Raw genomic sequence first — 22,725 nt, 5'->3', positions numbered from 1 at the left:
ATTGGAGTAGTCGGCACCTGGATGTCAGTGTAGAAAAATGTTCTATGTGAATGACATTCGATTTTGCAGCTGTTGTGATCCGTGGTGATTCGATATGCCAACAACGAAACCGTCAATAAAATATTATTAAATAGCAATCTGATGATTGACCATTTTATGGGAGCTTCTATGTTTAAGGACCATTCTTGTACCATTAGTCTAAAATAAAATTATGACTAGGCACAAAATAAGTTAAATTCCTTTCGCTTTAGAAGCATTTTTAATTGCTTGTCATAGAAACATATGTATAAGGTCCATAAAAAATAAAACATTTACTTAACCATAAAATTATTTAATATAATGAATACATTAAACAACATAAAGATGATGGGAGATAATTAGCGCATTTTTTTCTGCTTTATCAAATAATTTCTAAAAGCTATTTGCTTATCTTTGAAGGATCTCTTTATTTTTCCTTTTACTTTATGCTTAACCATCTGGTAACTTTTGGTCTTCCTCTTTTCTCTGTTGGTTTTAGAACAGTGAATATTTTTCCTTCTGTCCTTGTGTCCAAATTTGTCTCTCTCCTCTCTTCCTTTGAGCACAGTTTCCATTCTTGCATTTTTATCATGTTTACGTTTTTTGTGAATATTCTCAATATCTGAAAGTTTCACGAGTTCTCCAGATGCATTATCTTCATCTTCTACTGCACTTTTATTCCTCTTGATACCACTGATATGTTTTTTAACTTGAGCAGCTTCAATCCTTTTGAAATCTTCATCAGTGAAAATCGTTTCCATTGCAATTTCCCTGGCAGTATTAATTTTAGCTTCTTTATCAAGATCTTTTTCTTTGCGTTTTGCTTTCAATATCTTTCGATTTTCAGTATTTTTGGATACATTCACAGATTTGTCATCTACTTTACTCTCTTCCTGGTCCTCATTATTGTCCTCCTCATCATTTTCGGATTCTTCACTTGCCTGTTCTTCATCTTCATCATCATCATCATCAGCTTCACTATCTGTAGGTATATCTATTTCAGAATCAGATGATGCCACATCTACCCAAGAGTCACTATCAGAGTCATCTTTTGCTTTATTTTTCTTCTTTGTATCTTTAATCTTCTCTTTTTCCAAAAGAACCTCTGAGCCAGGAATATAGTTTTTGATTTCCATCTCACCATACTTCTTGGTTTTCAACTCTATTGAAGCTTCAGTTGGCCTTCCTCTGTCCTTTTTATGTAAAAGATTTGGCATGGACTGTCTATACAGCTGAATAAGTGATCTAGCTGCCATCATAACAGATTTTTCTTTGTAAGTTTTGTATTGAACCAAATCTCTAAGGAGATCTTCATCTATTGCAAGAGGACAGCGACTACAAATTTCTCTGACTGCATTCAATCCAACTGCCATCACATCAGTTGAGTTTCTCTCTGTTATAAAGTTATTAGCAATAGCTTTCATAACTGGTTCAATGACTTCAGGTGGCACTAACTCATGTGAGGCTTGAGCAGCAAATTGCAAAATCCGAGTAACTTCTCTCTGGTGGGGCATAAGTAATCTTGCAATGAATGGATAGTAATTAAACAAAAACAGATTATGCAAGCCAATTAATCTGGATACCACATCAAGAGACATAAGCTTGACTTCAAATCTATCATTGGACGCTTCTACTTGCTTGAATAATTTTTCAGCAAATCCTTGGGGGTTATTTATAAGATGTAAAGCAGAAAAATTGAATGATGGTGCTTTTTGTTTCTTCTTTTTCATCTTTTTGGCAATCTTTTTCACTTTGTCTACCATTTTTTCTCTCTTCCTCGTTTTTTTATTGAACTTGTTGGATATCATTGTGTCTCGAGGGTCCACCTCATTTTCACTATCTGACTCTTCTTCCTTTTCTTCTTCATCTTTGCCCAAGAAAAACTTGAGTGATGCAACCATCACTTTTGTAACCTTAGAGAAGCAACCAATATCAGCAATAATATTCACAGTTTTGTGATCATTCCAAATGTTTTTTTGGTACAAATCAATCAAAATATCTATTGATAACTTTGCAGCTCTAGCATCTGTATCTTTTAGCATTGAAAATATAAAATTTTGCAGAGTTGAATTAAATTTCATGTCTTTGTGTTTCATATTAATATTCTTTATATCTGTTATGATGTGGGTCTTCAAGAACTCTCTTAGGTATTTGTCTTGGCATTTCAGCAGTTGAAAAAATAGCTCAAGTAAATCAAACGGTGATATGAAATTTTTGTTCCGAAGTAATATGAGACACTTACATAGAGCCAGTCTCATCTCATTGTGCAAGATTGTATTATGTGTTTTCAGTATATCCACAATCTTTTGTGGAAACAGTTTCATTTCATTGAGGTAGCATTTTGCCACTTGGGCTAAGAACATGGACTGTTCATCGAGTTTTTTATTATACTGCGTTGGATTTAAGTTGAAAATTTCCAAAGTAGTATCAAAATGAGCGAGTTGTTGATGAAATTCTTCCTTGTACGACGCAGGATCCCTTTTGATCAAGTTTTGCAGTTGTGTAAGGTTGTTCGGCAGCTGGTTATTGTGACGCCCCATCTTAGCGCAGTTTAACACTTTTCTTCACCAAACATAAGTTGTATTTAATTTTTGTCACGAGATTTTATTTAGAAGATAAATAATTTCTCAACCTCGTGATACTCTAACCTCCAAAATAAAGATTGACGTGAGGTGACTGACTGACATTTCTGATGTCTGACAGGGTTGCCAGATATCAGCTAACTCAATTCGCCTAATTTTTCCTACCGAGTAGCCTAAATCGCCTAATATTTTTTTTTCCTGAAGTAGCCTAATTCGCCTAACATTTTGAGGTAAGTATACAAAAATACATATCAAATCGACACATTACTGACAAACAGCTGTTTATCTCTTTCTAACTTACCCATGGTGACGTATGAAAAAAGAGATAGATAATGTTTGGTTAGCCTACTCATTCTGGCAACATTTTTATGTGACGTCACTAACTACCTGACTTGTGCCGAATACATACAAGATTTAAGAAATCAACATGGCTGCAATATAGGCAATCAGCTGACAACTATACACACACCCACACGCGCGCGCGCGCGCACACACACACACACACACACACACACACAACCTGTCATTTTCTATATTGCGGCCATGTTGTTTTCTTAAATAAGTGTATCGTAATGTATGTGTTAGCGGCAATTTGTATAATTTAGGAATTCTATACAATCCCTCCCTAGTCAATGTGTAAAATCAATGCCTGGGCCGCGTAGGCAATGTATAAAATATTATTATTATTGTTCAATAAATACTTTATAATACCTAGGCAGTAGGCCTAAGATGCGCGCCACGATAAGCGGTTATCACGCCATTTTATCGATTTTGCCCATACATTTTGACGTCGATAAAAGTTATCACGGCGCGCATCTTAGGCCTACAAGTGTATGTAACTCATACCTGTAATACCTAGGCATTGTATAGAATACCAGCTGACCCACCGGTAATGTGTAAAGTAAACAGATTTTGATCATTATTATTTATGTACGGTTAGGGTGTAGCAAAGGACTTAGCCGAATAACCGAATTTTCGAACGTAATTTGTATGGAGCTGATACTTAGAAAAAAATTGACGCATTTAGTGTGGATATGGACTTTTTAGAGTAGTAAAGGGGGTAGGGGTCATTTTAAAAAACTAACTGAATTACAGAATACTAGGTTAGGATTTATTTTTCCAAGGTAATCCTGAAGTAGCCAAAATAGCCCGATCTTATTTTCTAGGTAGCCTAAATGGCTACCGGTAGCCGTTTGCATTTTTTGGTCGCCATTTGACCCCCAGAGGTAGCCTAAATGGCGATAATTCGCCTAATCTGGCACCACTGATGTCTGACAGAAGTGACAGACATCATTGAGGGCGTTTGGCCGAAAATAGAATTTGTAAGCAAAATGACGATCACCATGACAACCACCGAAAACTTGAGCATGTTTTCGGCTTTCGGCGAAGACCGAGGACACTTTTTTTAACTTCAACAGTGACAGTGACGTTTTCCTATATGTTCATTTTTTTAGCAGTGATAGCACTTTACCGCAAAACGAACGCCATTTTTCTTATTACCGCTAACAATTCTATTTTCAGCCAAACGCCGCCATGGATTGGGTTTAGGCTGTGGGTTTAGGTTATAAGTAGAAATTTATCGTTTTATTTTCACCAATTAAAAATAACCGTGAAATAACATTGGCAGAACGAATATTTGTTGTGTAATTAGGTAAAAAGTCAAGTTATATTTATTTATGTTTTAGCTTACAAAAATTTAAGAAACAAATTGTCATTAGATGTCACAGTCAGCTGTTGTTGACCATCAATCAGTCTGAAAAACAGCGAAATTTGTGCATCAAAAACAAATAAAGACGTTATTTTTGTTTTTATACTGTAGATAATACGAGTGAAGCACAAAATGTTAAAACCCAAAGCTTTGACCCAAGTTTTAAGCCAGGCAAACACTGGGGGCGTGGAAAATACATTGTAATATAACATTCTGTTTTGTTACTACAAACATTTACATTATAATCTATTAAACTATTTTAAAAAATGGATTAGAGTGCTTGTTGATTCGTGCCAGGTATATTGATTATATTTTTAGTTATGGAGTTTTTATGTTTACAGATTGCTAAACCATCAAGGAGCACTACTTGCTTACTCTGGCTACAACGACAAGGACGCCAGGGTTACGGCTGCTATTGCTAGTAACGTGTGGGCTGCGTACGAAAAGCATGGAAGAAACGTGTTTAAAGAAGATAGATTGCACTTGATTCTAGTAGACTGCTTAGATGGGAAGATAGCTATAACTCAAGTAGCAAATCTATTACTGTGTCTTTATGCCAAAGAAACAGTAGGTTTTGGAATATTGAAAGAGAAAATAAATGCCATTGCTCAGTATTTAGAGGGGCCATTAAAACAAGTAGCTAGTTCTTAAGTCAAAATATATGAAAGGTTTTTATGTTTTGGTAAATTTAATTATTAAAAAAATATTACATATTGCAATTTTTGTATTTCCTGAAATAAATATGTATTAAGTCACATTTTATGTATTTATTTAAGTAAGACTATTGAACAAAAGACGAACCTGATGCAATATAGAATCTTCTTCCAGGCAACCTTTGGGTCTAGTAAAAATTTTAAGCGCCTGAAAGTGTAGCAGAAATAGGATTAAAATTTAAATTGGATAAACAAATATTGTTAAAATGAATTGGTCAAAGTCTCTCAATACAGTAGGTAGGTAAAAGGGACAAAGTCATGGCAATATGCTGCCTAACAGATTACATGACGCACCTAGCGCGTCATGAAGAACCCTTCAGAGAGGCCAATGACTCAATTTAATTAATTTTTTTTAATCAATTTAAACGAAAAATCCTTTCATTATAAATAAAAAAATAACACAATAAAAGAATCCTGTGCTTTGGTTCACTTTAGTCGTGTAAACAATAGCATAATGATGCACCAGTTCAGCTGACTGAGCTCGAGCTCAACATATAGTGAGACTGTTTTCTTTGGGCTGTAACTTTTTTTCATGTGGCAAGCAAACTAGACATAGAGAAAAGTAATACAAAACTAGACTTGTCAACTAGTTGTCAATTTGCCGCAAAGTTGATGGAGTGTGCAATGGTGATTGAAGTTACATTTTGTTTATTGTTTTAATTACAATCTTATTATTTTTTTATTCGATCTTTACAATGAACTTATCTGAAGATAACGCGTTTGGAAATGGCCTATTGTATGTGGGTTTTAACCAAGATCAAGGTAAACAAATGTTACAAGGTGAAGGTACCTACATTTCTTGTCTATCTAGAAATCGTTTACTGTTATTCACTTTTTGTTTCGTAATTTTTTCAGGTTGTTTCGCTTGTGGCACTGAGAATGGGTTCCGCGTCTTTAATAGTGATCCTTTGAAAGAAAAAGAAAGGCAAAATTTCGCCGAAGGCGGCCTGTCTTACGTAGAGATGTTGTTTAGATGTAACTATATGGCTTTAGTCGGGGGTGGAAAAACCCCCGTTTATCCTCCAAACAGAGTTATCATTTGGGATGATTTGAAGAAAGATTCTGCTATTTCCCTTGATTTTAATAGCCCTGTTAAAGCTGTGAAGCTACGCAGAGATCGAATTGTTGTTGTTTTGGGTAATGTTTGTTATCTTATCTGTACACACAAATATCTAATACTTCCAGTGACTAACACAAGATGAAATGAACTAATTTTACTGTTTTCAGAAAATTTAATAAAGGTTTATACATTTACTGCTCAGCCACAGCTACTTCATGTTTTTGAGACATGCCAAAACTCTCGTGGGCTATGTGTTGTGTGCCCAAACAGCAATAATGCATTGCTTGCCTATCCAAGTAGAAAACCCGGTCATGTTCAAGTAAGATTTTTTTTACTACCTTCATATTTTTTTTAATAAATGCACATTTTTCTTCATTTATTACTTCTTTGTTTCAAAGCTGGTGGAGTTGAGCAGTCATGCAGGAACCAGCACAGCACCAGAAGGACATCTAATAGCTGCTCACGAGGCTCCACTGGGCTGCCTGGCTCTGAACGTAGGAGGCACTAGGCTGGCCACTGCCTCGACCAAAGGCACACTCATTCGTGTATTTGACACTTCTACCGGACAAAAGCTTGCTGAATTAAGACGAGGGGCTCATCAGGTAAAGGCTAATTTCAATTTTGTTTAATTGAATAAGAGAAAACAAGTAAATAAGCAAAATATGATAATTAAATTATGTGACCGTTTAAGTTTGCATTTTATGCTTCAATTCTTTTTTGTTGAATTATGTACTTCCTTTTTATTTTACATGAATCAAATTTTAAGGTTCTGATAGGTGCACTGAGGGATCACAATGGGAATGCATTTTTCATGCATATTAATTGATGTAAAGAACCTCTTTGTGTCTTTGTGTTGCTTCTTCATACTTAATCAGTATCTCAAAAAAAGAACTCAATAGTATTACAGTCTTTCAGTGGTATAAACAAATATAATATTTATAGGGGCCGTCCATAAATTACGTCATCGATTTTTTCAGATTTTAGACCCCCCCCCCCTACAATCATCCTATCGTCATTTCTTAATGACGATAGGATGATGATTTTATTTAAGTTATTAGTATGAAAGATTACGCGGTAATAAGCGGTTTACGATTTACGAGGTATTAAAAAAAGCTACTTACTAGATCTCGTTCAAAACAATTTTCGTTGGTAGTTTTTATAGTAATGTACATCATATGTTTTTTTTAGATTTTTCATTTTCTTATTTTNAAATATTTAAAAATAAAACTTTTTTTAATGATTAATTAATCATATCCTGGACTGAAATTTATTAGGCAACCCTTAAGCAATATAATTATTGACATGTTAAATTGAATATAAAATATGTTTCATCAAATAAGCATCTCGGTGAAGGTCCTTGTATAGCGGGATCTTAGACTAAAAAATGCGTCTTTACAAGGATCCAGAGTCACTTCTTCAAAAAATAGGTAGTTACGCTATAGACATTTTTTATGACTATAAAACTGTTAAGTTGGGATTAATCGCTATCCATCTGTTAAAGAGGACACGTGAGATCTTTATTTGGTTTTATAACCATAAAAATTGGTCTTATTGATCCCAGAGGTGAGCCCAAAGTTAGGTCTATTTTCAAGTCACATTTATGGTATATGTTAATCATTTATTTAGAAATGAAATGTATTTTTCTTTAAGGATATTTATTGGACTTTCAAATAACACCAATATTGTTGGGGCACCATTATTGTGTCAAAAGAAAATCTTTAAAGTTCGCTTCGCCGAAGGTGCGGTTGTAGTTTCGGATCTATTTGTCACTGTCGCCTATTCTGGCATCTCACTTAGCGCGAGAGGGATGACAACATTCTAAGCTTCGGAGTAACCCCGCAGACTCTTTGCCTAAGCGCAGGCTTTTGTTGATCGATAGTTGGGCCCGATTCTAATTTGTATGAAGAATCGGCCGATACCAAATCGGTGTAATGTGCGCACTTTCATACATCTCCATACTGATCAACAGCCCGACCCAACTATAGGCCAACTAAAAATCGGTGGTCTGCGCCTAGGCTTACAACGATTTCGCTCTTAGTCCGATCCTAAGTCCGCGAATAAGTCCGGAGTTTTCTACATCCGTATTTTAACGGATTCAGACCGAATGTAGCACGTAACGAGTCTAAGTTTCTCACTATAGAGGTGTTAAATCTTCCGCAATAAATAATTATAAACATTTGACCGTAAAATATAGGTAATTAATTACCTCTGCAACCTCCACGACGGAAGCCAGCGTCTGTTGTGTGCCGCGGGTGACGGCGGCGAGAGTCTGATCGCTGTCGGCAGTCAGCTTAGCGGTGGATTCCTTGTCAGTCTGCACCAGTTGCTTTACTTCTTGCTGGAAATAGATGTTAAATAAATTATGTAGTCCAATTTCACTTTATATCCTCAACTGGTAAAATAAAACAGTCTGGGACTCACAAATATGAATAACTCATACAAGATTAATTTAATTCTGTGATTGGATCAAATATTTAAATTCAACCAATTAGAGTTTTTAGCATTGTTCCAGAGTACGGCTCTTCTTTAGCTCAGATTTTTAGTGGGAGACTTAAGGTTCTGAGTTTTTAGCGAAAAAGTTTCGGACTTAAGTGTCATTGGTGCGCTTTTTAGTTGGCGTGTTACGGGCCTCAGTGCTATTGGTGAGATTATTTTGAGGATGAGTTATAGACCTCAGTCCCAAAGAGATAGTTATGGGCATTTGATGAGATTTTAGTGGGTGACTCATGGGATTTGTATTGCACAAACTAATAACAGTCGTTAACTCCTCGTACTATGGTAAATATGCTTGTGTTACGAGTGGATGTTAAGTTCACCACATTAGCCGAGCAGCGGCAGGATTCAAACCCGCGTATTTGGAAAACGAGTTGGCCAGTCGTCGGACTAGTGGTAGTTTGGCTCCTTTCTGGCTTTAATTAGCTATGAATGTTAGTTTTTACAGTAACTCACGTCAATCTTGTGTGCGTTCTCTTCCTGGACACGGATGAAGTGTTCCGTGGCGGTGGCCACGCGTGCCACCACAGCGCCGCTGAACCATTCCATGTCGGACTGCACTTCACTCGCCACTGAAATTATACCATGTAAAGAAACCTCGTCTGATTCGAATGGTGGGTGATTTTGGTGCTATAATACAACAACTTTGGTATTCAGAACTAAAAAACACAATCGACTATAGTCTGGTCTGCGAGCACGTAGAATTTTGTCCAATGACCCCAAGCTACCCATCCTTATCGCTCGCGCGTAATTATGTTGCTGTCGCGCTCGCACACTCACTGCGGGCGCCCGTCGCACAGTCGCGACAGCAATATAATTACGCGCTAGCGATAAGGATGGGTAGCTTGGGGTCATTGGACAAAATTCTACGTGCTCACAGACCGGGCTTTAATCAGTTGTTGTCAATTTGTTGACTCAGACAGATTCATTTCGTGGTCAGACTAAGCGTGACCAGTGTGCTTACCATGAGTTTATGTTAGGTGCGCTCGCTAGCGAGTGAGTAAAAAAAAATATGAAGATTTTAGTTCTTGAAAGTAGCCTCTAGGGGCGCTGTATAATCTGTCATACATTTTATGTCATTTTTACCCTGTTATTTGCGACCACACCTAACGTAAACTCATGGTAAGTACACAGATCAAAGGGTCACTTATTTATTACATAAACTAGCTTTTGCCCGCGGCTTCACCCGCGTGAAATTTAGTTTGTCACAGATCTTCATAAATTATAGCCTATATGTTATTCTGGGTTATAAACAATATACTGTAAAGTTTCATCAAAATCCGTTCAGTAGTTTTTGCGTGAAAGAGCAACAAACATCCAAACATCCAAACTTTCGCATTTATAATATTAGTAGGATTACGTAACAATTCAATTCCGTTATTATGAAGTTTAAAAGTAATCTCTGTTGCTATAATATGTTTGAATACAGGGTAAGGCTATCTAAAGCGAGTCAGTTAGTCAGTTACTTTGTTTTTCTATGTCAATAAAATAAAAACAAGCCTGACATATGCTGCATCAACAATAAAAATGTAAACAAATTAAAAATGTAAACTTACAGGCATTGAACTCGTTGACGAACTTGCTCAGATTCTTCTCGGCCTGTTCCTTCTCACTGTCCTGTTCTTCTAAAGCTTGATCAGCACTGTCCATATCTTCTTTGGTCGCTTCCAACTGAGTCTGCTGCCACATCACATGTCTGTTTATCCTCTCTTCTAGAAGATTCTTTTCCTGTTCGATTTCTAGAACTTTCTTGCTCAGTCGGTCTTCTAGCGCTTTCTTCTCGGCGGCCACGTGGCGCGCCAGGCGTTCTTCCAGCAGTCTTCTCTCTTCTTCCATCCACTGGTTGAGACGGGTTTCCGTCTCCTGTCGTTCTGTTTCTATTTCGGCTAGTTGTTTTGATAGACGTTTCTGAATTTCTTCTTTTTCAGCTTCGATTTCCTGATAGCCAAAGAAATAAATCAATAAAAAGGATGATATGTGTTTTATTGCATGTAATTAAACTTGAATTTGATTAGAAATATTTAATGTTTAAAAAAATTAACTGATTTTATTTTGGAGGCTGTTCATATTTGTTAACCGTTGAATGCAAAGCGAGAGTGAGTGGTTTTACACCGTGAATACCGTGATATAACTCGCTGTTATTCAACAATCGCTTCAATATTACATTAAAGAATAAAGTTATTTCTTTCCAGTTTTCATCATTAGGGACAAAGGGCAAGCTCTGGCGTGGTTGCTATACGTCTGGGAGATAAATAACATTTTGTTTATACGTCCGTCAGAAGAAGAAACAGAAGAAAAAATACGTGGTACACAGCTAGTTGTTAAAAAATAATCACAGTAAGATCACAGTTTGCTACCAGTATGTATGTTGCTACCCATCCTTATCGCTCGCGTGTAATTATGTTGCTGTCGCGCTCGCACAATCACTGCGGGCGCCCGTCGCACAGTCGCGACAGCAATATAATTACGCGTGAGCGATAAGGATGGGTAGCTTGGAGTCATTGGACAAAATTCTACGTGCTCGGCGACCGCACTATAGTTTCCCCGTGAAATCGGTGGAGAGAAATAGCTAAAATATACGGTTGCTTTTCGGTAAATCAAGGGAAGAATTGGCAATATCTTCTTACCTGGATGCAAGCCTGTGCGCGATTCGCTCGAGCGGCGGCGGCGGCGCGGCGCGCGTTCCGGCGGCGGCGGGCGGCGGCGCTGCGTTCCGTTTCTGTTCCGCGTGCGTTCGCCGCCGCCGCCGCCTGCACGCTGCGTAAAGCGGCCACGCGACTCGCTGCCGATGGGTACTGGGGGAAAAGACGAATGAAAATCAAATGAAAATGCATGCTAAATAAACTAGGTTTATAGATCGTTTCATCTACGAAGACGCGCCCCACCACTTTTTGTTCGAGGGAAGCGCGGGGTGCGGGAAGTTTCGTAATGTTATCTCTTCGTCGGAGATTTCAGTCACTGTATTTACAATATTCTGTGTTCGTGTAAGGCTACCCTACAAGGGCTGCTCTAATTCGATTTAATTTATTTATTTCCATGTCCAACGTCGCCAATTAGTCCATCATTTTTAATGTGTTTCTATGGAGACGTCATCCATAAACATGACATTATCCATGAGTGCACACGCACACTACAATAATGCCGCTCGGATTGCTCGGATCAAACTCCCCGCACCCCACGCTACCCTCGACCAAAAAGTGGTGGGGCGCGTCTTCGTGAATGAAATGATCTATACAACATATTCTGATAAAATTCCTACGATAGTTATAAGATAACATTGTATAAAATTTAAATGGGACCACCCTTCAGGTATTACCTATACGCCGAAAAAAGATTTGTTCAAATCGGTTCATAATTGGCGGAGTTATCGCGTAACAAACATAGAAAAAAAAACATACGGGTCGAATTGAGAACCACCTCCTTTTTTTGAAGTCGGTTGAAAACAAAGGCCCTCCCACTGATTTTTTTAAACTACGAAAGGGATTTAACAAACACAAGAATTTTATTTGTTTCTTCTGTACTTCGAAGCTTACTATAAATGAAGATATACATAAACCGCTCTTGCAGTCATAGTCAACAGCTTGAATCCGCCATTGATAACTGCTGAAACAGTTGGTATTAACTACTCAATAAGTAACAAGCGTGCGCGACGTGGTATAAAGGGCGCGAGCGCAGTCGAAAGCTTGAATAATCGCTTGCCAACCGCCCAAAGCAGTCACAGCTGTTTTATGTACGTAGAATATTGTAGTTTGCTATGCAGTCGCAGCTTGAAACTACACTCGCGAGCAAAAGTATGGAATCACTTACATGAAGTTGTTTCCACGCGATCTTGTGTACTAACGAATTTGTTAGTAACAAAAAAAGTAGCACCATTTTCAAGATTAAACTTTTAACTTTAAATTGATACCAAATTCATTTAAATCACACCAGTATTTAAAAAGATATCCCGGCTGACGTGAAGAAGTAAGAAAAAAGACATGTACCAACTGTTTGATACGTCGCGAGTTGCGGCCTATTTACCCCTATAAAAGCACGTGTTTTCGGATTTTTGCGTTCACAGGTTGATCCATACACATCTCGGCTTCTTTTGACACTTTACCTGGGATTCTACACCTACAGAAGCAGCACAAATCGTTGCACTGTTGCAAGAAGGGCTCAGCCAGCGGGCTGTCGCACGTCAGCTCCACATAAGTCAGTCCTGGGTTTCGAAACTTTTAAGACGCTTTTGGGAGACTGGTGGCTTTATCCCGAGACCAAGTTCTCAACAGCGCCGGTGCACATCGCAGAGGGATGACCGTTTTTTCATGTCAACCTCTCTATGAAATCGTCATTTGACTGGTATCGACGTCCAGCAAGAGCTCAGAAATGTTCGTAGGATAGCTGTTAGCGAGTGGACAGTTCGTCTAAGATATGAGCAATAAAATTTTACTCCAAAAAGGCCTGCCACAGGCTGGAAACTGACGGCAGGTCACCGACAAGCACGCTTTCAATTAGGTCGCACTCGGAAGGCGAGTAATGGAGGCGAGTTTTGTTCTCCGATGAATGCAGAATGTTTTTGCTGTGCAGCAGTCGAAGAGGTCGGGTCAATAGACGGCCTAGGGAGCGATTTGTGCAGTGCTGGTTCGCTAAAACATTGGCTTATGGGGGTGGCTTGCTCGACCAACCCCCCCCCCCCCTAATTTAGAATGACGTAATATATGGACGGCCCCATAGTTATTTACACAAATTCCAGAATACATTATTTTCATGGATTTTTATGTGAATTCCAAAAATGTTCCCTAACACACTTATTGCTTTTACATTTTTTATTTATTATGCTCATTATAGTAAGACAATTTATGTTTCAGGCAACTATCTACTGTATTAACTTTAACCACACAAGCACTAACTTGTGTGTGACATCGGACCATGGAACAGTTCATGTATTCAGTCTAGAAGATGAGAAATTGAATAAGCAGTCAAGCTTGGCAACTGTGAATTTCTTACCCAAATATTTTTCTAGTAATTGGAGTTTCTGCAAGTTTACTATACCAAATGGGCCTCCATGCATTTGTGCATTTGGAGTAGATAAGAGTTCTATAATAGGTAAGAATTGATTATAATTATAAATTGTTATACAATTTTGTTATATCTGAGTAACATTTTAGTAAGACATAATTTTGTTTAGATTGCCTATATTTTATTAAGTAATATTATTAGCTATAATTTCATCACATTAATTTTATTTTTCAGTAATTTGTGCTGATGGATCATACTACAAATACAAATTCAATGAAAAAGGTGAGTGTACAAGAGATGTATATGCCCAGTTTCTGGAAACATCCGAGGATAGATAAATAAATGCTGCAATGATGAAGCTGGATGAAATAAGTCAGCCAAGTTTAATGGACTTCAGTGATGTTTTCTTTTTGACTTACATGTAATTGGCATCGAAGGGTCTGGGTAAAATTGGCATTGTTTTTATTTTATTTTAGCAGCAACAAATACTTTTAATGGAAGGAACACATATTATTAAAGGAACAATACATTTTATGGACCACATAGTTACTCACGAATAAAATCTGTCTCGCCTATCTAGATAATTGATTTTATTGGTTTCAAAAAATAAAAGATACCCATTAGATGTTTTAAGGTTAAGGTTTTACTCGCCTCATAATCTATAGAGGGATTCGTAACGGCATTTGTAATGAGTACAAACAAGTAATGATTAATACAAAACAATAATATGCCTGCTGCTAAAATAAAAAACGACACTACGAACTTCCCAATGGCCATTGATGTCTCGCCCTTATTTTATAATGACTGAGAAATTATAAATTGATTTGTTAAGTAGCTATGACAAAAAACCTTTTTTCGGTGAAAGGGGTTTGCCTATAGATATGAAATTTTATTGTGGTATAGTCAATGACCGCAAATAAACACGACATATGCGAGTAAAAGGAAGTGCACAACTTGCTGTATAATTTAAGGAGTTTCAACAGACATACGAAAACGCTATTTCATCTTACGCGTATTTCTTCCATTAAAAATGTCCTTATAAGTGACAGACAAAATTAAATATCCTACATAAAAGTTTGAAACTCCTAGGTTGAGTTGGCACATTCCTACAATTGGATTATTTGCATTAATATTGTAAGTAAGTTAATTAAAATATGAGGCTCACTTTTGCTGAGGCGAGAATGATTGTTTCGGAAAAAGTCCGCTTTTCATTTTCAGTGTGTAAACCCTATTTTATTAGTAATAGACACTAGTTTTTTGGATAGATGACGAATACTTACGACACGGTGCAGATTTTTTGTATTTTAAGTATGTTACAGATAAAAGCAAGTTTTTTAACTTTATAATGTAAATTATAATTATAGAAGAATTCAATGACTTACAAATATTGCAAGTTACGAACGTGTCACTCGAACATTATGTAATGTTGAAATTAATGTGATTTTCAAATATCAGTACAACTGAATTTTAATATAATTACCTATATTTGTCAAAATCTATTGCGTGTTGTGTTTAACTTCATAAATTTTATTGATTTAAACATTACAAAATGTTATCTTTAATTTTGCAAATCATAAATGCATCAAACATCATTTCCTACAAGGTCTAAATGAAATCGCGTATATCTTGAAAGGATGGCGACCTATTAATTATTGCACTTGGATTAATTAATAACACAAATGTTGTCCCGTTCTAAGAGGGAGATTGGATGCTTTAGGCAGCATCATAAAAGTACTTCACAACATTCAAAAATCCATATTGACACTGACTGAAATTTTGCGATAACGTAATGAACTGATAACAATGAGAAATCTACGATTTCATTTACATCATGTATGATTTGGACAGATTGTCTGTATGACTGAACAACTATGTTAACAACAAATTATTAAGAAATAAATTGTATGTAGTACTTATAATATATTTTTAGGACTTCTTGATGCTTGAAATTAAGAATGTAAAATATTTTACAACATAATAATTAATTCAATGCTTCTTCTTAGTATTTCTTTTTTTTATTAGCCAAAGATATCATATCATCGGTGTTTATCCTATCATCATAGTCCTAAGTCCAAAGTTGACTAAACTTGTGAAAGAAAATTAGCCTAAATTCTTAACTCTATACTCTACTGATAAAATTGTAGATAAAAAAAAATAATAATTGATTATTTAGTACATACTATAATGTGCATGGGCTTATTTCTAAGTTCATTTCCTTTTGTGTTATTTTACTGTCAATAAGTATGGATCAAGTCGTCATGAAGAATTGATTTATTGATTGTGTGCGATGGAAGTTTTAACTTGAAGGACTTGAGAATCAAAAGTACCTTATTTAAGGAAGTGAACTTACAAAATATTACCATGGATATATTTGCCAAAAATAGACAACTATGACTACTTACCTGTTTATATGTTTTGACATTAATAATGTAGGTATTCATTTATGTACTTTTGTATGCTGATATCATAAAAATAATATTTTCAATCATATAGCTATATTCAGGATACCTACTTACATGTTAATTAATTATTTTTCAAGCAGTATGTCAAGCAGCATAGTGCAATATTTAAAGGCCTTTATCAAACTCACCTTGTATTTCTAAAGTACCTAAATGTTATATTTTTTCTTGACTTATGAATACTTTATTAGATTATTTCGCAAGGCACTATTCAATCCCACGACAGGACCAATTTAAAAATGAATTTTAATGTTCATTCAGTTAATATAGGTAAGTTTAAATAATGAGTGCTTATTTGTTATTACAAAACACAATATTACTACTTATATTCTTTTTTAGACTACAATTTTCTTTAACTTGTGCAAATCAATGTTCATGTTGGAAAATAATGCTAGAATCCATATATTCATGAATAGAGGTAACCATTCCCGTTTTTGTAAGGTTTTATTTTAAAATACGAATTATAATTTTGCTTTACACAACATGTAGCCTTTTGTGATATTAAGCATACAGGAATCCTATCATAATCTGCTGCTATGTAATAAACGAAATATTTTTATAAATATCCAAACACTTGTTTTACTTATTTAATGACCTAAGTAGCCGCATTATTTCTATACTAAATAATAGAACTGGTTTTATTAAAGCTCATATTATAATTTATTAAATTCATAATTAGTTGTTGAAATTTGAGATAAAAAAATCCCATTCAGAACCAATAAATGTCATTTATTAAATCATTTTTTTAGTACATCTATAAATGTATTTCTGGGTATTTTAATGTTGGCAACACTTCTCATTTTCTTTTTCCCTTCTGCTTGTTGTTTCAGTAACTTTTTTCTTCTCGTCACATCTCCACCATACTAAAACAATATTTCAGTTTGATTATGGCGTCCATTAATGCGCAATAATTACTTTTATTAACTATTCCCACTATTGTTATTCTATATGTGCTCATTAACCCTTTAACTGCTATAGATAAAAATATTTTTCATTGGTTTTGAACTTTTCTTTTGAACAAATCGCTGAATTTACTCACCAGTTTTGCAGTAACATCTTTCCTATAAGCTTTGATAGTTTCCCTAGCAAAAACTTTTCCAGATACCACAGCTTGGATTGCGACCTGAAAGTCAAAACGAAACATTGTACAAGATTCAGAATTGATGAACATACTTATGGGCCTTCGCCAAAACTCGCGCGGGTGCCCGCCGCGTGCTCCCGTCTTTTAATGCATAGAAATGCCGCGGGCAGGCGGGTGCGCGTGAGCTGTTCGTAATAATTTTTGATACAGAACCGCGCGCGGGCGTCCGCCCAAATTTTAGCGGAGGCTCTAAATATACATTTTTAGGTACTTCATAATACACTCACCTGTACCATCTGACGGGGAATCATTTCTTTCAGTTTTTCGGTGAGTCTTCTAGCATTGTACTCTAGGCGGCTGACGTGCACAATAGTCGATAACTCCTCGACTAAAACACCATTGAGTAGGATATCCATCTATAAAGATAATTAACTTCATTATTATTTGGTAAAGTTAACAACTCCAGCCTAACTGAATTGCTTGTTATCACAAATCACAATAGTTCAGCGATCGAGGGGGTTCGGAATAACGACATTATAATCGGCAGTCCGACACTAAAACCATTGAGGTAGGTATTGTTACCCAAAACATTACTTTATAAAAATTAAACATTTAAAAAACTTACTCTAACTAATGCACTGGGGTGAAATCCATAATCCTGGTAATCGAAACTGGCAAATCCTGAAGTTATACTTTTTAGAGTATCGTGAAAATCAATTACGACCTCGGATAGTGGCAGTATAAATTGCATCATTGTCATTTGGTCATCCACAGCACTGGAGGGAAGGGGCGTGCCTCGACGGTCTATGCAAAGTGTAGTGACTGGCCCGATATACTCGACTGGTGTTATTATGGTACCTGCAAGATTAGAACGTCTACATAAGTAGCGATATTAATACAAACAACATAATATCTACTACTTATTTAAAAAAAATTTAAGAGTGTTAAGGTCGCAACACAAGGGCCCCCGGTCACAACCACAAAACGGTCGGCCTCTTTTTCTGTAGTATTCATACGTTCTATGTGGATTCGCCGCTGCTCGCTTCTTGTGGCCAGACGCCATTCGCGCGCCCTCTCTCTTACTCCCTCTCTCTCTCACACCGACCACCGTAGTACTTATTCTTATCTATGCCGACCACCGGCCACAAGCCACAAGTGACTGTGGCGCGCTTCAGCTACCTACATTTTGTAGCCGCTTTTAGTTTCTCCGCGTTTGTGGCTGTGGCGTGAAGCCCATGTGCAGTGACGCTTACCAAATATTTTGCAGACACAAACCTATTACAAATGGTTCGAAATATTCAGCAATATTCGAAGCTTCGGGCAATGACAAGGGATTTGTTATAATAACTTCTTCACCTTTAAATTCTTTAATAGCTTTAGCTCCTTGTACTCTGAAAAAAGATACTCATATTTTTTATAACAGAATTATAGGACAAAGAACAGAAAAATAATCAATTTTGAAACTTACTTTATTTTATATGGAACAGAAGGGGCAGTCAGTATAGCTTCCGCCTTATATTCTTGTAATAGACGCTGAGTGAACACATCTAAGTGGAGTAGACCTAAGAATCCAACTCTCCAGCCTTGGCCTAGTGCAGGACTGTAAAATTTATAAAAATAATGTTTAGGATTTTTAAACAATAATACTGGCAAATACACTGTTTGTTAATGAATAAACAATAAAAAAAAATGTTTAGGATTAAGCCTAGGCGCAGACCACCGATTTTTTGTTGGCCTATAGTTTAGTCAGGCAGTTAATCAGTATATGGAAATGTATGAAAGTGCCCACATTACACCGATTTGGTATCGGCCATTTCTTCATACAAATTAGAAGCCCAACTATTAGCCAACTAAAAGTCCATGGTCTACGCCTAGGCTTAGTGCACATTTAGTTATTAATAACAACTTAAAAGGTTGAGATAATACCTAGTATCATTCTTTACAGACACAGCAGAATCATTTAAGGCCAGTTTCTTAATAGCATCACTGAGGAGTGTGTGTTGAGATTGATCAGCTGGAAATATACCAGCATATACCATGTGTCTTATAGCTGGCATGCTGCTGGCATTAGCATTCTCTGAGCACTCGATGGCAAGCAATTGATCGCCGACATTACCACCTCCTCTTGGCCCACAACCTGAAACAGGCAAGAAAATGAATATTTTTTAAGTCAGATTTGTAATGTTTTTTTTTTTTGCATTTATAATTTAATATTTAACACATTTAATTTTCTATATTTTTCGTGTCACTTATTTTAACATATTAATTTTTCATTTGAATGAAAGAACTGCCTCAGACAGAAGTACAGAACTTGAACCCATAACCTTCTGCTAGTGATAATATGACTGTGGCAGTATATTTTGCAAGTTAAAAATCTCAGCTTATTAAGTATTTATAAATACAACACTTACCTACCATTACCACTTGACCAGCCACAGCTTCTTCTATTGCTTCCTCTTTAGGTCTCAGAAGTGCCAAATATTTCACAGAATGCTGCTTAGTATCAGACCTCCATCTTACTGATTGGCCAACTCTGACCTTGCCAGAATGGATATATGCCAAGCATAGAACTCCTCTGTATTTGTCATGCCATGTGTCTATTATATGGGCTCTAAAGTGATCGTCATTATTTACTTGTGGAGGGGGAATTCTTTGTATTACAGCCTCTAACAACTCCTTAACACCCCAACCTTTTTTTGCAGATATACTCATTACTGTGTCTGGTTCTATATTAAATACAGATTTTAGTTGTGCCTTCACTTTGTCAGGATCAGCTCTAGGTAGATCTACTTTGTTTAAAGTTGGGATTATCACTAAGTTGTTTTTCTTGGCTAAAGAATGGACAGCAACAGTTTGGGCTTGAATACCCTCATTTGCATCAACCAATAGTATTACCCCTTGGCAAGCAGTAACACTACGAACCACCTGAAAAGATAAAAAAGCAGTAGAAAATTAAATAAAACACATATTTACGATCTTAGTTTGATAATAAGTAGTTTACCTCATTAGAGAAGTCTACATGTCCAGGTGTATCTATCAGGTTCAGTAGATATTTCTCATTATTGTGTGTATAATCCAATGATGCTGTAACAGCTTTCACAGTGATCCCTCTCTCCCTTTCGACCTGTTAGCAATAACATAACACAGCGACATTAGTCGTTGGCTACCGCCAGAAAGCCAATCAGTAATAGAAATCCTAAGTCTAAATCTTATAAATAACATTTTTAATGTATCACTGTTGTTTTCTATAAATAATAATTAGTAGATTCAAAGATAAGCTTTTATAACTATGGTTATTACCTGCAAATTATCCAGGATTTGTGCATGTTCTGTGCCTGGCTTTATAACACCAGTTAATTCAAGTAACCTATCAGCAAGGGTGCTTTTTCCATGATCGACGTGCGCCACAATACTAAAGTTCCTGATCTTGTCCACTTCAAAACCGCTGTTTCCAGAATCTGAGCATTTCAAGCGCTTACCTATTAAGCTAAAATGAAAACAATGTCTTGGAATAATGCATATAATTGGTGTGAAAACATGAAGTATACTTACTAGATTGATTTTACCTTGTATAAAACCATGTATTTGGTAAAACACTTGTATTCCTCAGCAGCCTGGTATAATGTATCATTTTTCCCATCATTAATTCAGTTAATGTTAGTAAGTTTATTAATCAATGTTATATCAAACATTATTCAATTTCAAATCATAACCTCAAACTCTCACTCAGCTGTTAAATGTCACCCACCACGGAATGTCAATGTCACAGATACATTGACAATAGTTTTTTTATTGACGCATAGTCATCAATGACATACACAAAATAATACCGATGAAGTGGAACTTTTTGATATGCACCATAAAAAAAACAGCCAAGTGCGAGTAGGACTCACGGATCGAGGGTTCCGTACAAACTTGTAGGTATGTAAATATTTTATTCCTGAAATTAGGGCTTTCGAGCTAAACAATCATGTTTGTTGACAAACAGACCGGTACCGTTTTTACTCTTTGGGTACGGAATCCTAAAAACTTATCTATTTTATTTACCTACTAATTTATTTCAATTTACTACTTTAACATGTCCCTAGATATTTCCCTAAAATTTTAAACAGTGTGAACCATAGATTTGGATAAATCTGTGGTCTCTCCCTTTGTAACGCCACTCGATTTAACGTCAAACTTCATATAACATCGAAATGGTGGACTGTGGTGTTTGTTTACCCAATTTACCTTGTTTTTTAAATAAATATAGGTCTACGAGTACCTTACAATTTGTACCTACTTAGCATCACGCTCATGCTATTCGCTATTATAGCTAAAACAATACCTACGGCAATCAGCATTACTCATTATAACTACCAACCTACACAAACACCTACTTTTTTGCCGAAAACAAAGAGAGGTGCTGTAGCAGGTACGTTATTTCTTTACTTTGCTGCTTTATTACTTTATTTATTTGTTATGTTGCTTTATTTATATCTAGTACGTTTGACATCCGTTAACTTCGACTGACGATTCTAAAATTGTGTTTTTTAGTTATGATGAACTTGCACGACTAGACTTGTAAGTTGTTACACGTTACTTTATCATTTGTAGTTGCTTACAGACTTTCGAGTAAACATGGCGAGTAAACGAAAATCCTTGTGTGTTGACGAAAAAGTTTTATTAATACGCTCAATAGAGGCGGGAGAAAAGATAAGTGATGTTGGAAGACGATTTGGATTTAGCCGCTCTACTGTGTCTACAATATGGAAAAACAAAGAAAAAATTCTGCAAGCAGAGGCGGATGGAAAATCTGCTAAGAAATTAAAAAAACCTCAATACGAAGATCTGGATCCACCGATGCTAGCATGGTTTTATAATCAGCGCCAGAATAATGTGCCTGTCTCAGGGCCGATCATGAAAGCTAAGGCGGAAGAAATTGCCAAAGAATTAGGATTAACTGCTTTCAAGGCATCAGAAGGATGGCTCGGGAGATTCAAGCAACGTCACCACATCGACTATGGTAAAATTAATGGAGAAGTGCAAGGTGTTAATGCGTATTTGAAGGTAGAGTATGCTCCGAATGACCTTTCTACCGCTGGCGAAACTGGAATATCCTGTAACTTGGCAACTCACAAAACATTGAAATTTAAAGCAGAAAAGTTTGTGGGAGGAAAGCTCTCCAAAGAGCAGGAACAACAAGTGAATGAAGAAGATGAAACAGATGAACCTGACTCTCCACCAAGTATTAAACAAGCACTTGATGCAGCGAAAGTATTAGAAAAATACTTTTTATATAATCAAATTGATCCAGCAGCATCTCAAGTTATGAGTAAAATACGTAATAAAATACAATTGATGTATTGGAGCAACAAAAACCATCAGACGAAGTTAACAGACTAAGGCAAAACGTGTTGTTATTTGCAGTACATGCATGTTATTATACATAGAATTCTATTTAACGCCGAAAATGCTCTGTCCTTTAATGTCGTTATAAAGAGTTTACAGTTTTTTACACTGTATTTTGTTAGGAATACTTGTGTGCTTTTGTCTATATTTTAGCGTGTGTCGTTATTCTAAGAAAGACACCGTCCCTACTCTTTTCGTTGGTCCTTCGAACCGGATATTAAC

General features: G+C 36.3%; 5 protein-coding genes across 9 annotated transcripts; 3 read left to right on the top strand and 2 right to left on the bottom strand.

The window, feature by feature from the left end:
- Window positions 1-315: 315 nt before the first annotated feature.
- On the bottom strand, window positions 316-2,720 carry Mys45A (SDA1 domain containing protein Mys45A). The gene has a single exon (XM_028317692.1). It carries the CDS (start codon window positions 2,556-2,558, stop codon window positions 378-380), a length of 2,181 nt encoding a protein of 726 aa, XP_028173493.1. The 5' UTR covers window positions 2,559-2,720; the 3' UTR covers window positions 316-377.
- A 1,581-nt stretch (window positions 2,721-4,301) lies between these two features.
- On the top strand, window positions 4,302-5,065 carry Lamtor2 (Late endosomal/lysosomal adaptor, MAPK and MTOR activator 2). Its single transcript, XM_028317691.1, has 2 exons — window positions 4,302-4,508; window positions 4,650-5,065. The coding sequence occupies exons 1-2, from the start codon at window positions 4,441-4,443 to the stop codon at window positions 4,957-4,959; spliced, it is 378 nt and encodes a 125-aa protein (XP_028173492.1). The 5' UTR covers window positions 4,302-4,440; the 3' UTR covers window positions 4,960-5,065.
- Window positions 5,066-5,608: 543 nt separating this feature from the next.
- Window positions 5,609-14,164, top strand: LOC114362334 (WD repeat domain phosphoinositide-interacting protein 3). The gene is made up of 6 exons (XM_028317683.1): window positions 5,609-5,783; window positions 5,877-6,158; window positions 6,249-6,400; window positions 6,480-6,683; window positions 13,422-13,659; window positions 13,807-14,164. The coding sequence occupies exons 1-6, from the start codon at window positions 5,717-5,719 to the stop codon at window positions 13,908-13,910; spliced, it is 1,047 nt and encodes a 348-aa protein (XP_028173484.1). The 5' UTR covers window positions 5,609-5,716; the 3' UTR covers window positions 13,911-14,164.
- A 2,505-nt stretch (window positions 14,165-16,669) lies between these two features.
- waw (Translation factor waclaw) lies at window positions 16,670-20,848 on the bottom strand. Of its 2 annotated transcripts, XM_028317685.1 has the most exons (12): window positions 20,679-20,848; window positions 20,413-20,599; window positions 20,114-20,236; window positions 19,524-20,037; window positions 19,039-19,249; window positions 18,581-18,712; window positions 18,388-18,503; window positions 17,738-17,970; window positions 17,400-17,528; window positions 17,071-17,154; window positions 16,768-16,894; window positions 16,670-16,698 (listed from the first exon to the last, which is right to left on the bottom strand). In XM_028317685.1, exons 1-11 carry the CDS (start codon window positions 20,753-20,755, stop codon window positions 16,769-16,771), a joined length of 1,932 nt encoding a protein of 643 aa, XP_028173486.1. In that variant the 5' UTR covers window positions 20,756-20,848; the 3' UTR covers window positions 16,670-16,698; window position 16,768. The 2 variants fall into 2 exon arrangements, with proteins under 2 accessions (XP_028173486.1, XP_028173485.1); XM_028317684.1 differs by lacking the exon at window positions 16,670-16,698 and having other exon boundaries at window positions 16,740-16,894; window positions 20,679-20,847.
- A 102-nt stretch (window positions 20,849-20,950) lies between these two features.
- LOC114362336 (tigger transposable element-derived protein 4-like) lies at window positions 20,951-22,518 on the top strand. 4 transcript variants are annotated; one of them, XM_028317690.1, is made up of 2 exons: window positions 20,951-21,033; window positions 21,719-22,518. In XM_028317690.1, exon 2 carries the CDS (start codon window positions 21,733-21,735, stop codon window positions 22,495-22,497), a length of 765 nt encoding a protein of 254 aa, XP_028173491.1. In that variant the 5' UTR covers window positions 20,951-21,033; window positions 21,719-21,732; the 3' UTR covers window positions 22,498-22,518. The 4 variants fall into 4 exon arrangements, with proteins under 4 accessions (XP_028173491.1, XP_028173489.1, XP_028173488.1 ...); XM_028317688.1 differs by having other exon boundaries at window positions 20,961-21,033; window positions 21,709-22,518; XM_028317687.1 differs by having other exon boundaries at window positions 21,000-21,526.
- Window positions 22,519-22,725: the final 207 nt, after the last annotated feature.

The sequence above is a fragment of the Ostrinia furnacalis genome, unplaced genomic scaffold, assembly GCF_004193835.3.
Source record: "Ostrinia furnacalis isolate ACB-3 unplaced genomic scaffold, ASM419383v2 OfSCF6412, whole genome shotgun sequence".
In the NCBI taxonomy this organism is placed as follows: Eukaryota; Metazoa; Arthropoda; class Insecta; order Lepidoptera; family Crambidae; genus Ostrinia; species Ostrinia furnacalis.
This window is presented reverse-complemented; position numbering and strand designations above follow the sequence as displayed.